This window comes from Vicugna pacos, chromosome 1 (assembly GCF_048564905.1).
Source record: "Vicugna pacos chromosome 1, VicPac4, whole genome shotgun sequence".
Lineage (NCBI taxonomy): Eukaryota > Metazoa > Chordata > Mammalia > Artiodactyla > Camelidae > Vicugna > Vicugna pacos.
The window spans coordinates 18,225,757-18,238,290 of NC_132987.1; the positions used below are offsets into that span (position 1 = coordinate 18,225,757).

The 12,534-nt window shown below is 56.4% G+C and overlaps 1 protein-coding gene across 1 annotated transcript; it reads right to left on the reverse strand.

Moving 5' to 3' along the window:
* Positions 1-7,330: 7,330 nt before the first annotated feature.
* Positions 7,331-10,211, reverse strand: FOXL2 (forkhead box L2). The gene has a single exon (XM_006220098.3). It carries the CDS (start codon positions 9,810-9,812, stop codon positions 8,679-8,681), a length of 1,134 nt encoding a protein of 377 aa, XP_006220160.3. The 5' UTR covers positions 9,813-10,211; the 3' UTR covers positions 7,331-8,678.
* Between the last annotated feature and the right edge of the window lie 2,323 nt (positions 10,212-12,534).

Consider the following 12,534-nt stretch of genomic DNA (forward strand, 5'->3'; position numbering starts at 1 on the left):
GGCTGTTCAATTGGGGGCAACTTACTGTACCTCTCTAGCCTCCGACTAATCACTTTTGTAAATTAGGGCACGGTGGGCTCCGAGTCCTGTAGGGTCATTAGAGTCAGCATAATCCGTTCGTCACTGCTCCTGCTCTGGCACAACATAGCACTCCTGGGCTTGCGGCTGGAGTGAAAATATCGCGCATTTGCCTGTAGTGGCTGCCTTGGGGATGCAGGCTCGGTCCAGGGTTTGGACCGACCTGCGCGTGGGCGGCAGTTCCGTGGAATCTTCTGCCCCTCTTTCGTGGCACTCGGGCGAGCCCCGAGCTCCTCCTGCCCTGGGCACCCGGGTCACCGAGCTCCGGCAGAGCGCACTTATCAGCGAACGAATTGAGAGCAGACACCCAGCGCGGTGGGTTTCCCGCGAAGTCTGGCGAAGGACCAAGGCCCGTCGGGTCTGGGGGTCGCTTGGGCCGCTAAACCAGCCAATCTCAGAGCAGCTCTAGCAAGCACATCGCATTCCACAGCCGGCGACGTCTTTGGCTGGCCCTGGCCTATCACAGTCTGTGCAAACGGGCATCGATTAACTTCTCTTGGCTTGTTTGCCCTTTTAAAATTCGAAAGGACAGCGTTCCCCAGGGTAGTTGTAAAAATTGTGATTGAAAACTGTAAAGGTTCTGTGTAAATGTGAGGCATAATTACTACTTTCGAGCAGTCAGCTCTATCAGCATTTGGGCTGCATGCAAACAGGACAGATCCAAGAACACTGGACAAACGTGTACACGGGTCTGTCACACGTGTGTAAAGGTGTCTGTGTGTCTCTTTAGAGGCATAACAAATGCACACACGTGTGCGTGTACATATAGACAGATCCAGGATACCTTCGTGCATATGTGTCTATGCATACTGTGCATACTGCGGACGCCAACGCGATTGTTTGTGCCTGGAGGCAGGGTATGCACACTGCTCAGCTGAATCGTTTCTCTCGAACTGGGTCAGTGCCACCTAGGGAAGTAGGGTCTCAGGTGCTGCTCCAGGATGCGGGAAAGCCCGGATCCGGTTAGCGACTCGGCGCCGGCAGGCTCCTTTATCTTTCATCTGACGTTCATCTGACGGCTCGTGGGCAGCTCCAGTTTCAGTGGGGACCAAGATCCGCGACTCCACAGATGAGGGCAAGGAGCAAGAAAAGGAAGAGGTGGAGAGCGCTCCCGGCACGCGAAGCTTCAGGGCCTCACTTCCCCCGTCTGTCGCCTTTTCTTTTCCTCCCCAGGTCGCGTCCTCTAAAAGAGGGACCCTGATCTTCCATTCGGCTCAGGGGAGGCGGCCCGGGCCCCTACCCGCCATAAGCCATCAAGAAGGGGGGCGAACTGAGGATTCCTCCTCAGCTTAGGAAAATACACGTCTGCAGCACTGGCTGGGGCCCCAGGGTACAACCTGGCGAGAGGCGCGCAGCGTGGCTGCTGGAGATCCCTCCGTCTCCGCCCGCGCCGGCCGCCAGGCTCGTCTTCCCCTTCTTTCTTCGGAAGAATTCTGAGCTGCGCAGCACTCGCGTCACCTGCGTGTGTCTGCGGCGAACGGATAGCAAGCGTACCCTGGAAAGCCCAAGGCCGTTGTCACGCGAAAGCAACGTCGCGGATGCTTGAGCCCCGTGGCGACTTGGGTTTCTAAATCACAGAAAGCGGTATGGTAGGGTCACAAACGGCCTCCCTCCATCTCCGCAGACTCGTTCGACCGACAGCAGGGCGTTACGCAGAAAATTTGAGGCCAAGAGCTGGAGGAGTCTCGGGGCCCGCAAGAAGGCGCAGAGGCACGGCGGCGACAGACAAGGCACGGGTTCGGATCCTCTTGGCCAACCGAGCCCAGCAGCCGCGAACACCAGAGACGCAGCAAAAGTTGCTCACGTTTCCACTCTTGGGGGCCAAGTCAGGCGAGGTCCGTCAGTGGGGCATGGCCCCTCACCCCTCCTAGAGCCCTTAAGTAAGAAAACGTAATGTGGGGACCGGGTCCAGGGATTTCAGTGGTAGAAGACTCAGCGAAAGTTGAGAATCGCGGATCCGTGCCTCAGTTGGGCCTGGGGGTGGAAAACAGCCCCTAGCCGAGTAGCCCCTTTGCCGCAAGGCCGGCCTGTTGGAAGCGGCCAGTGGACGGCCTCACTGCCCCCTCCCTCGGGATTCCACAGGGCTCTGACTCGGCCTTTATCTCGGCGCGGTCAGAAGTCAGGGGGGGCTTCAGGAAAGAAGACAAAGGCCCGGTGTCACTGCGGGCGGGGGCTCGGTTTCCTGACTCGCTGCTCACACTCACAGCCTTTAAGGGCTTGTTGGGGAGAGATTTTTAAAATATGTGTTGAATTTCCTTCTTTCCCCCTAGAAACAAACAAAAAAGCAAAAAGCACATTCCCCTTACCTCCTCCTCCATAGAGATTAAAGTTTCCTGGGATTCTGTTCTTTCCTTTTCTTTGCCTGCCTAAAGAAGTAACTTTCCGTGGAGAATCCGGGGGAAAGTTTTATTTTATTCGGTTTGATAGTACTATTACTAAGGACAACTGGATCATGTTGAGCTCCCAACGCGGAGAAGCAGAGTCGGTCTCCCGGCGTGGTGGGGGCTCGGTGCGGCCAGTGCCGCGCGCGCGTTCCGCCACTTCCTGGGATGATCAGGGCCTCCTACGCTTCCCCTGCCCGCCCTGCCGTCGGGAGCAACCTGAACTCAGACGGGCCCAGTCATTCTCGAATTTTGTTTAGAGCTGCCTAGAGGGGGCCGGTCCTCGCCAGATGATCCTCGCTTGCAGCGCCGCCACCAGTCCTGCGGACCCGGGACTCTGGCGCTCGGGCCAGGGTCTGCGGAGCCGCGGCCCCACGCGGTCCCCGCTCCCACCCGCGGGCGGTGCCTCAGCCCGCTGCAGTTCCACCAACCCGCTTCCTGCGTTTGCCCCTCAGGTTTCCCGTTTCTCGACAAAGACCGAGGGGAGCCTCTCCCACAAGGTGACCTTCGCCACCTCCCGCCCCGTGGCTACCTACTGCTTTTCCGGATTAAAAAAAAAAAAAAAGATGAGGGGAGTCCGAACAGCCCCAGTTCAGGGAAGTGCCTGAGGGCGGGAGGCGCCGGCCTAAGAGCTTGAGAGTGGCAGCAGAGCTTGGACCCAAGTGCCTGAGTCTGTGTCACTTGGCAGATCAGTGGGCCTTTCTCAGAGAAAAGCTTGTCTATCAGTGAAGACTGCCTTAGGAGAACCGAGAGGGTGGTTGGAGGAGCCCGGGCCTGGGCTCTCCGTCTGGGCCTCCAGGCCCCGGGTATTCTCTGCAACAAGACGCGCCTCACCCCCAGGGTCAAGGGACTGGGGCAGGGTGAACGCAATCGCCCGCACCCGGATCGGGAAGGTGATCTGATCTGCAGCCTGAGCTCTTGGGGCATGCAGGGGTGGCCGTGGCCGCTGCATTTGGATGTCAGACCCTACAGAGTTACTACAAAAGGCTTTTCCTTTCTTTCTCCTTCCCTCCTTATTCTCCTTTACCCCCTTCTTTCCCTCCCTTCCTTCTTTCTTACCTTCCTCTTCAATAGGGGAAGGAAAACTACATTGACCATCTACTATAAACTGGGTACTTTGACACTGGAACATTTAATTATTTTAATAACTCTTTGAGGTATATATATAATTCTATTTTACAGATGAGAAAGCAAATTCAGAATGGCTTTTTTTTTTTTTGGTTCAAGTTACCACAGCTATTAAAGGAGGTCACTGGGCTCCACACTATACCTTCCAGGGTGAACAGGCCTCTGTCCTTGCCCCATCCTGCACAGGCCACCTTGCTGGGGTGACATGGTCCTAGAGCAAATTTTTCAGAGCTCACCACCAAGCTGAAGCCCAAGCAGCAAATATGGCACAGCAGAAGTTCCCTGAGTACAATCGGACCACAGCTCAGACCCAGACCTTTGCTTCTGTCTCCTCTGGCTGGCTCCCCCTTTACCCACGGGGCCCTCAACATCCAACCTCAGTCAGCAGGGCCTGTGCCACTTGGAGAGCCCAGTGGGCATCGGGGCTTGGTGCTCTCAGGTCTCTGCATAAAACTTCTGAGGTAGTTGGCTCCACAGATAGCTGGGTGACCTCTGGCTGGTCCCTTCTTTTCTCAGGACCCCAGGTTCCTTAAATGTAAACAAGATTTGGGGTTCATGGGGCCCAGACACTCTTGTGACAGAATGGAGCCCTCTCTCCAGAAAGCTAATCAGACTGCTTGGTTTCAGGAATCTGTCACTTCTGGTTGTCCCTAAGGCAGACTGGGGCATGGAGACTGCTTCCAGACATTCCAGGCTTCTGGGCCCTGCCATACAGGAGAGATGTGGGCTCCTGGGCTACTCCCAGAAGAAGGGGCTGCCCTGCGGAGGCAGCCGGACTGACCAGGCATCACCACCACCAGATTAACTCCACGGAGTGGGGGAACTGCAGGACTTCTGAGGCTGACCAAACCGCTCCCTGGCCCCTGACCCCATCCCAGAGGCCAGGAGCCTGGCCCCGCAGTTCTGGTGCTCCCAGCCTCCATTAAGGGAAGAGCTCACTCATGGGCAGACTGTCTTGGTTCTGATCCAGTTTCCATGTCCACCCTCTCCTGCGCATCTGGCTGCAAGAAGCCCTGGTCTGCCCCTGGTTTCCACCCACCACCAGGGGGCTCTTCAGCTGGGAGTGCCAGCCTCGGCCAGTGGGAGGCCCAGGCAAGGATGGGAGAGCACCTGACCTCAGGTGAAAGGTTTTGGGCTTCATGCCCATCCAAATCCAGGATGCGGGGCAGTGAACTCTTTACTTATGCAAGGGGGAACCAGGCCAGGAACACCCTCTGGGGTAGGGTGTGGGGTCATCCCAGAGAACACCCTAGGTCCCCACCTTACAGTCCCTTGATGCATGTACTACACTGGCAAAAATTTTCCCCAGGTCCCCCTGAGAACAGGACACCCTCCCCGACCAGAAACCAAATACTCTGGCTAGGCAGTTTTAGGGGGTGTGGGTGACCAAGAATTTGTGTGTAAATGTGAGGGGGGGGGGACATCTCGTCCGTGCTGAGTGTAGGGATGTTTACACGCATGCAAGTACACACATAATCCTCATTTAGTGCCATGTGTAGCAACTCTATCCAGGACATGCAGAAACTGGTGGTGTATTTGTGTTAAACTATTTATGTTGTATTTACAATACACCCTGGCAAACATATATACACACACCCACGTGGTTTGGCCATCTAGACCAGACTGTATATGCTAAAGCATAATTGCTACGTATCAAGAACTCTCTTAAATACTTTTGCCCTTGCTTAGGGAATTCCTTCAATCATCTTTTCTAACAGAAACTCAAAAGTGCAAAGAGGCAGAGGAGAGAAAGGAAATGAGAGATGAAGAAAGTCAACCATTGCCCTTAACTTGTAGCACTGAGGGGAAATGACCAAAGTATAGAGTTTGGGAGAAACTCCTGGGGCTGGAATTAGAGACAGATGTCTTCCTGTGGGCATCCATGGAGAAGTGGGGTATGATTTGGCTCCCTTCTCTCATCTTCTTCAATCACTGTGTAGACCAGGAAGCCCTCCCCATTCCTTCATCTCCTCCTCCAAACTTAGTGAGGCTACTGCTCTCTCCCTAGCCTTGGGTGCCTCTTGTCTTTCAGTTCTTGGTGGGCAGAGAGAGGCTATGTCCTCCAATGCTGGCCTAGGCCAACTTCCCCACCTCACTGGAGGCTCTGCCCAGAAGACTTCCCTCCACTTCTTTCTCTCCTTGGAATAGCAGTTGTGCGGTGCTGAGAGCCAGCCTTTGAACAGCGAGCCTCAACTAGTTGAAGCAAAGGCTCTGTATGTATTCTGCTTTCATTCAGCAAACCAGGATTATATACCCAGAACATAATTGCACATGTTACTAATGACTTAACGAATGCCACACAGGCTGTGGTCCCAGTAAGCATTCCCTGAATATTAGCCATATGATTATTACAATGCCTAAAATATATGCCCTCTTTGAAGGTGAATGACAGACATACAGACCTCCCTTCCTGTCACCAGGACACAACTCACACATATTTATAGAAGGCATAGACTGTTCAACTGCCCATGGGATACATATTCACACCACAGAAAGCACAAACAGAGAAGCACGCAGCAGTCCACTCTTTTCTGCAACTCACCTTAGTCAGCCAGACAAAGCAGGTTGCCAGAATTACCCAGACACCAAGCCTGACCAGCCTTTTGGGCTTCTTGCTTGCCCGAGCTGAGCCCCTCTGCAGCCTGCTTGCCCGGTTCCCGTGGTCCTGGCAGGCTCCAGTTCCTGTCTTAGGATGATGCTCCTTAGAATCTTCATGACTTCATCCTCCACTTTCCAGCCTCCTCAAGATACCCAAGGGAGGAGGGGGCTTCCTGAGCCTGAGCCACTTCCCCTTGGGCCCAATTACACATAACAGGGCTCCTACCCTGACTTTGCCGAAGAGTAACCACCAGTAAAGGCAGAACTAGGGGGACTGCAGGCTTGTGCTTTGCCGGAGGCAGCTGCTCCCAGCCCACTGGTCGACCTGGACCTGTGGCCATTGCTGTCCAGGTTGAGTGGGGGGCAGTGAGGGACATGTGGCTGAGTGCAGAGTCCAACTTAAACTGTCCCATAGTGGTGGTAAAAGCGGCTGATACTTGTCATCCAACTGGAGGACGGAAAGCTGACCACCCCTTATCCCCCTTGCAGCACCGGCCTGCAGTCGGGTCTGTGCTTGCACGGAAGCACCGGTCTTAATTTGTTATTTGAAGAGTCTCAGTAAAGAAAAAGAAAAAATATTAGATTTCTGCAGCCACGCAGAATGTTCCTCCCTCTCTGATACTCCCAAATCTCTTACACATATCTCAAGGTAAATGAATTCTGATTACTAAAAATAAGGCGATCAGTCGCTGGTTACATTTGTACAGACATTTGCAGCTTACAGTGCATTTCCACAACCAGGATTTTATCTATTTGGAATAAACTTTTCTGGCTGTTATATTTATCTGGAAAAATTGAAAAGACAATATAATAAAAACACGGCCCACACACCTAGCACAACTGTGTAAGAGAGAAAATTCAAACTAGCATGGATGCAAAAATAGAACAAATACTACCTACAGTCACGCCTCGTGAACGAATCACGGCAGATAAATCCTCTCTGATGACGTTAAACAGCCGCAACAACCCAGCAATGACACAGAAAACAAACAATCCCAGGGAAAACAAAGCGGCCGACAACCACAAAGGGCCCCCACTCCGACGGCCCTCAACCCTTGTTTATCTGAAAAAGGATACATTTTTGCTGAATATCTCCCTCTTTTACTGAACAAGCTTAGAGGTGACGTAAATAATATAAGTCCGTGTTAAAAGAAAGAACAAAAAATTTATTCAGAAATTGACAAGACAAAACAACAACAACAAACAAACAACAAAACAACAAAAGTGCTCTAGTTCTCTCTAGAAAATTTGGTCCTCCAAACGACACACTACAGAACAACCAGGTCTAGAGTTTTCGGGCCACAAGCCCGCCTGGTCCGACTGCTGCCGGGTTTCACATTTCTCCTGCCCAAGGTGGGAGAAGCAAGACGTTTGAAAAACAAAAATCAGGGAGGGGATGAGCCGACCCTGCAGCTTCCGCCAGGCAGGCAGTGATCTCCCGGTGCTCGGCGCTCGGCGCTCGGGCGCTTGCATCGGATGATAGGGGGAAATTTGTTTTTAATTTTTTTTAAAGATAGGTAGGGGGTGAATATCCTCTAATTTGTAGAGGAAACCATCCGTTACTGGGCATATTCTCCTACCTCTCTGAACATAGCTTTTTGAAGGCTGGACAGAAATTCTATTTCAAATCTCCTGGAAGAGAAGATTTTCACGCTTTGCTTTAGCAAGCTCCAAGGCCAAGACACCTCGCCGGTTTTCCCGGTGAGTTGCTTTCCTTAATATTTTTTAATCATGTCTAAAATAGCCCTTCTGATCTTTTTTCTTTTTTTAAGCAAAACATTAGCCAGCCGCTCGGGCCTGGAGGGGCCCGAAGCGCGGGGATGGAGATCGGAGGAAATGCAGCTTTTCTCGTAGCCAGGATGCGGTGTAAACCCGGGAGCAGGCCGCGAGGGAGAAGGCTACGGTTCCCTGCTCTGGCCCAATCCCCGCCCTACAGAGTAGGCCCCGGCAACGGGCTCCTGAACAGCTCCCAGAGGGTACGCAGAGCAAACACACGTTCGTCCCTTTCTCGGCCGGCGCGGGTCTCGTTGCCGGCCCAGGGCGGCGCTTCTAGCTAAGGATGGCGCGGCAGCCGGGCGGGGAGAGCCGCGCGCGAGCGCACCGACCTGTGAGAGAAGGCCAGGAGGTCTGAGCCGCCGACGCCCGGCTGCACCTCGGCCCGGGCACTTCCTCTCCGAAGTGAATATTGGCAAGAGGTGTCCAGCCCCGTCCCTGGGCTGCCCAGAGGAGACGAGGCCTGCCAAAAGCGCGTGGAGAGGCGGCCTGCAGGCCGGAGGGGCGAAAGGGCATAGAAGGCAGGGAGGCGAGCACAGGAGGAGAAGCGAAGACAAAGAGGAGCGAGAGGAGCCGAGGGGAGCGAGGAGGCGCTGACGGGCCGCGGGCGGGCGCTGGCTCAGGGGCGGCCCCAGCGACGTGCGGTCTGGCTGGTGGCGGTTGCGGCCGAAGCCGGCGTCGCGCGTCCCTGCATCCTCACAACAGGCGTGCGCTGGGCTCTCAGAGATCGAGGCGCGAGTGCAGCGCGCCGGTCTTGCTGTCGTGGTCCCAGTAAGAGCAATGCATCATGGCGAGCTCGGGCTGCCGGGCGCAGGCGAACTGCAGGCCGGGCGCGTTGGTGGGCGCGGGCGCCGGGGGCGCGGCGGTAGCCGGGCTGGCGGGGCTGAGCTGGCCTGGGGGCGGTGCGGCGGCCCCATGGTGCGGTGGGGCCGGCGGGGGTGCGGCGGCCGCGTGCAGATGGTGTGCGTGCGGGTGTGAGTGGGGGTGCGGCGGCGGCGGGGGCGCGGCAGGCGGGCCTCCCAGGCCGTTGTACGAGTTCACTACGCCGTGAGGCAGCGCCATACTCTGCACCCGTGAGTACGGCCCGTACGAGGCGGCCGGGCCCGCCAGCCCCTTGACCACCGCGGCCGCGCTGGGGCTGCCTGGACCCGCGGCGGCGGCCGCCGCTGCTGCAGCCGCTGCGGCCGCGGCCATCTGGCAGGAGGCGTAGGGCATGGGTGAGGGCGGCTGCGGTAGCGGCCACGAATTGTTGAGGAAACCGGACTGCAGGTACTTCGGGGGCGCCAGGTAACCGTAGCCGTCGGCCCCAGCGCCCGCCACGCCGCAACCACCCGCGGCACCTCCGGCGCCAAAGAGCCCCTTGCCGGGCTGGAAGTGCGCGGGTGGCGGCCGGAAGGGCCGCTTCATACGGCGGCGGCGCCGGTAGTTGCCCTTCTCGAACATGTCCTCGCAGGCCGGGTCCAGCGTCCAGTAGTTGCCCTTGCGCTCGCCGCCGCCCTCGCGCGGCACCTTGATGAAGCACTCGTTGAGGCTGAGGTTGTGGCGGATGCTATTCTGCCAGCCCTTCTTGTTCTTCTCGTAGAACGGGAACTTGGCGATAATGTACTGGTAGATACCGGACAGCGTGAGCCTCTTCTCGGCGCTCTCGCGGATCGCCATGGCGATGAGCGCCACGTACGAGTAGGGGGGCTTCTGCGCGGGATCGGGCTTCTCCGGGGCTGTCCCGGCGCCGCCACCGCCGCCCTTGCCCGGGCTTGGCGGCGGCGGCGCCTCGGGCTCCTTGGCCGCGCGGCCCGCCTCCGGAGTCAGCAGGGCCCCCGCGGCGTCCTCCGGCTCGGGGTAGCTGGCCATCATGACAAAGCCGGCGCGCCGCGGCCAGGCAGCCCCTGCTCTTTTCCGCTGGCTCTGGCGCGGCAAAGAGTCCGGGCGCACAAGTCCGCTCACGGCCGAGTCTCAAACTTCTGGAGACTGCTGATGCTGCCCGCGCTCTCGCTGGCGGCCTCTCGCTCCTCTCTCCTCTTCTTTCCCTTCCCCTAGGGAGCGGCCGGCTCAGCCTCTGGCCATAGGGAGTCCGCCCAACAGAGAGGGGCTCTGGTCCCGCCGCCCCTCCCCGCCCAGGCCAGTCCCCGCCTCGGTGGGTTTTCTTTTCTGCGCTCTTCCCCTCCCCCCACCCTCCGGTTTCCCGAGGCACGACCCGCGTCTCTGGCGGAGCTGCCTCCTGGAGTCCCTAGTGCGCCAGGAGCCTCGCTCTGTTCTGATTCGTATGGGCTCCGCCGAGTTCCGCTTGCGTCAGGCGCCTTCGCCCCTATAGCGGGGCGGCCAGTCGCGCACGGGAGAGTTCATCTCCAAGTCACTTTTTGTAAACGCCCCGCACAGCCCGGACCGGCCTGCCCCCTCCCAGGGAGCGTAGGGGGCCGGCGGACAGCCGGGCTCACGCTCTCACAAGCCCTTGGGTCTGCCGGTGCTCGCTCTGCGGACTGGGCCGGGAGATGCCGAGGGCCCCGGCGGGGTCCGTCCGCACTCGGTCGGTGCCCAGGGAGCTCGGGCCCTAGTTGGGAGAGGCGCGCCAAGCCTCGCAGCTTCCAGGTGAAAGGAAACGACTCCTTGCTCTGCCCTTCGTTGCTGGCTTGAGGCTAAACTTCTAGCTCGGGCCCGGGGGAGGGGCAGGACGGCAAGGGGGCCGGACGGGGGTGGGGTGGAGAAAGCTAGCTGCGCGGTGGCTTTGGGAAAATCAGCCCAGAAACGCGTGTCACTGAACGAAGAAACCTCGGCCTGTCCTGTCCCTCGCGCTCTCAGAGTGACTGGGCCGGGATGGAGCTGGGGAAGAGGATCGCTGGGAAGAAGTGCCCAGGGGCTCTGCCTGAAGACCCTCTGCTCTTCCTTGCGCCGTCCCTGGACCTAGGGACCAGACCCCTCCTCAGTATCCGCGAGGTAATCCTATAGGTTTGATGCATGCTTTAACAACACCAGGTAGACCCCGCTCTGCTTCTGCTCCGACACAGGCGTGAATGTTCCGGTAAGGCTTTGGAGGACTGAATCTGTATGTGCATCGGTACCGCAAACAGAAGTCATGGGGAGCCTGTCCTTGTGACACGTGAGATACCAGCTGTCCAGGAGCATGTGTGCTGGTGCAGAAACAGGTATGCACATGTGCAAGGTGTTTGATTTATATTTATGAGGTAAAACACATTTATATTTATAGATATGTAATAACATGTTTATCATGTATCAGAATAAATATGGATCATGGACATTGCATCTTCTTTCTTTTTCCACTTTTCTCTCCCCTCACCTCTCTCCTTTCATTATCTTTCCTTCCATCCTTCCTTCCTTCCCTTTCCTTTCCTTTCTTTCTTTCTTTCCTTTCTTTTTCTCCTTCTTCCCTCCCTTTCTTCCTTTTCTTCCTGGCTCTCTTACTGCCAGTGTATATAGTCTGTCACAGCCTAGGAAGAAAAATAACAGGCTGTGAGGGAGACACTTGTTCAGATCTCTCTCCTGACACTACATTTGTTCTGATCTTTCTCCAGGGCTGAGGGGTGAGTTCTCACCGCAGAAGTCTGATTGGGACCCAGTTACATCTGCATGCATGGAGGTTGTCTCAGGGAAAATCAGTGCTGGGAAAATCAGTGCTGGCAAAATAGCCAGGTGTGCCTTTTAACAGTTAACTCAGCCTTAACAAAAAGTCCGCAATCATAAAGTGTGAGAGAGCTGGCTGGGTGTTTTGAGTCCTCATGCCCCAACTCCTTGGTGCTGAGGAGGCCAGGATACTTTGTGAAGTAATGTGGACTGAATGGATGTCATGTCTGGAATGGCTGGCCCGATGCCTGTCATTGCCTCTTCCTCCTGAGCCTCCCAGTCTCTGAGGAAGCCTGAAGAGCCCTTGGTGGTCTATGGCCCCAGCAACTGCAGGCCACCTATATATGCTGCCTCTTCCCACTAGGGCCCAGATCTGCATTCTGAGATTAAAGGGAAGGATGCTGTGCTCTTTGGAATTCAGCATCCACAAGATGACTCCAGAGAGGTCAGCAGGGCAGCCTGGTCTGACCACTACAGCAAGAGGGAGCAGTAACTCACCTCAGTAAATACCTTCATCCTTCATCATTGAAAAGATCTCAAAGTGGCTTGATTGGTTTCATTCACCGCTCCCCACAAGTAGCTCTTCTTCAAAACCTCTGTGACTGCTTCCTGAGCAGGAGTGAAGGTGTTTTTCTTCGTCCTCACTCCAATTTGTGCCCAGGCTATGGGTGGGCATGGGGTGAGTTGGGTTTTGGGCTGCTGCAGATTAACCTCGATGCCCATCCTCCCCTAGGGTCTTGGCAGGGGAAAAAAGAACAGCTGGATCTGGCCCTACCTTGGGGGGAGGGTGTGCTGCTCTCTCCTCTTTTTTTTTTTTCTGACCACCCAGGCTGGGGCCATCTCCCCCCTCCCCCCCCCCCCCCCCGACTCTGTACCCCAACCCCCAACCCCTTGCAGGCATTTCCGCCGCTGGCCTGTAGCAGCCAGGTGTGACAGCATTGTTGTGTGTGTCATCACTTCCCTGAATTCCAAACTCGGCTCCCTTTTCAGCCTTAAGGAG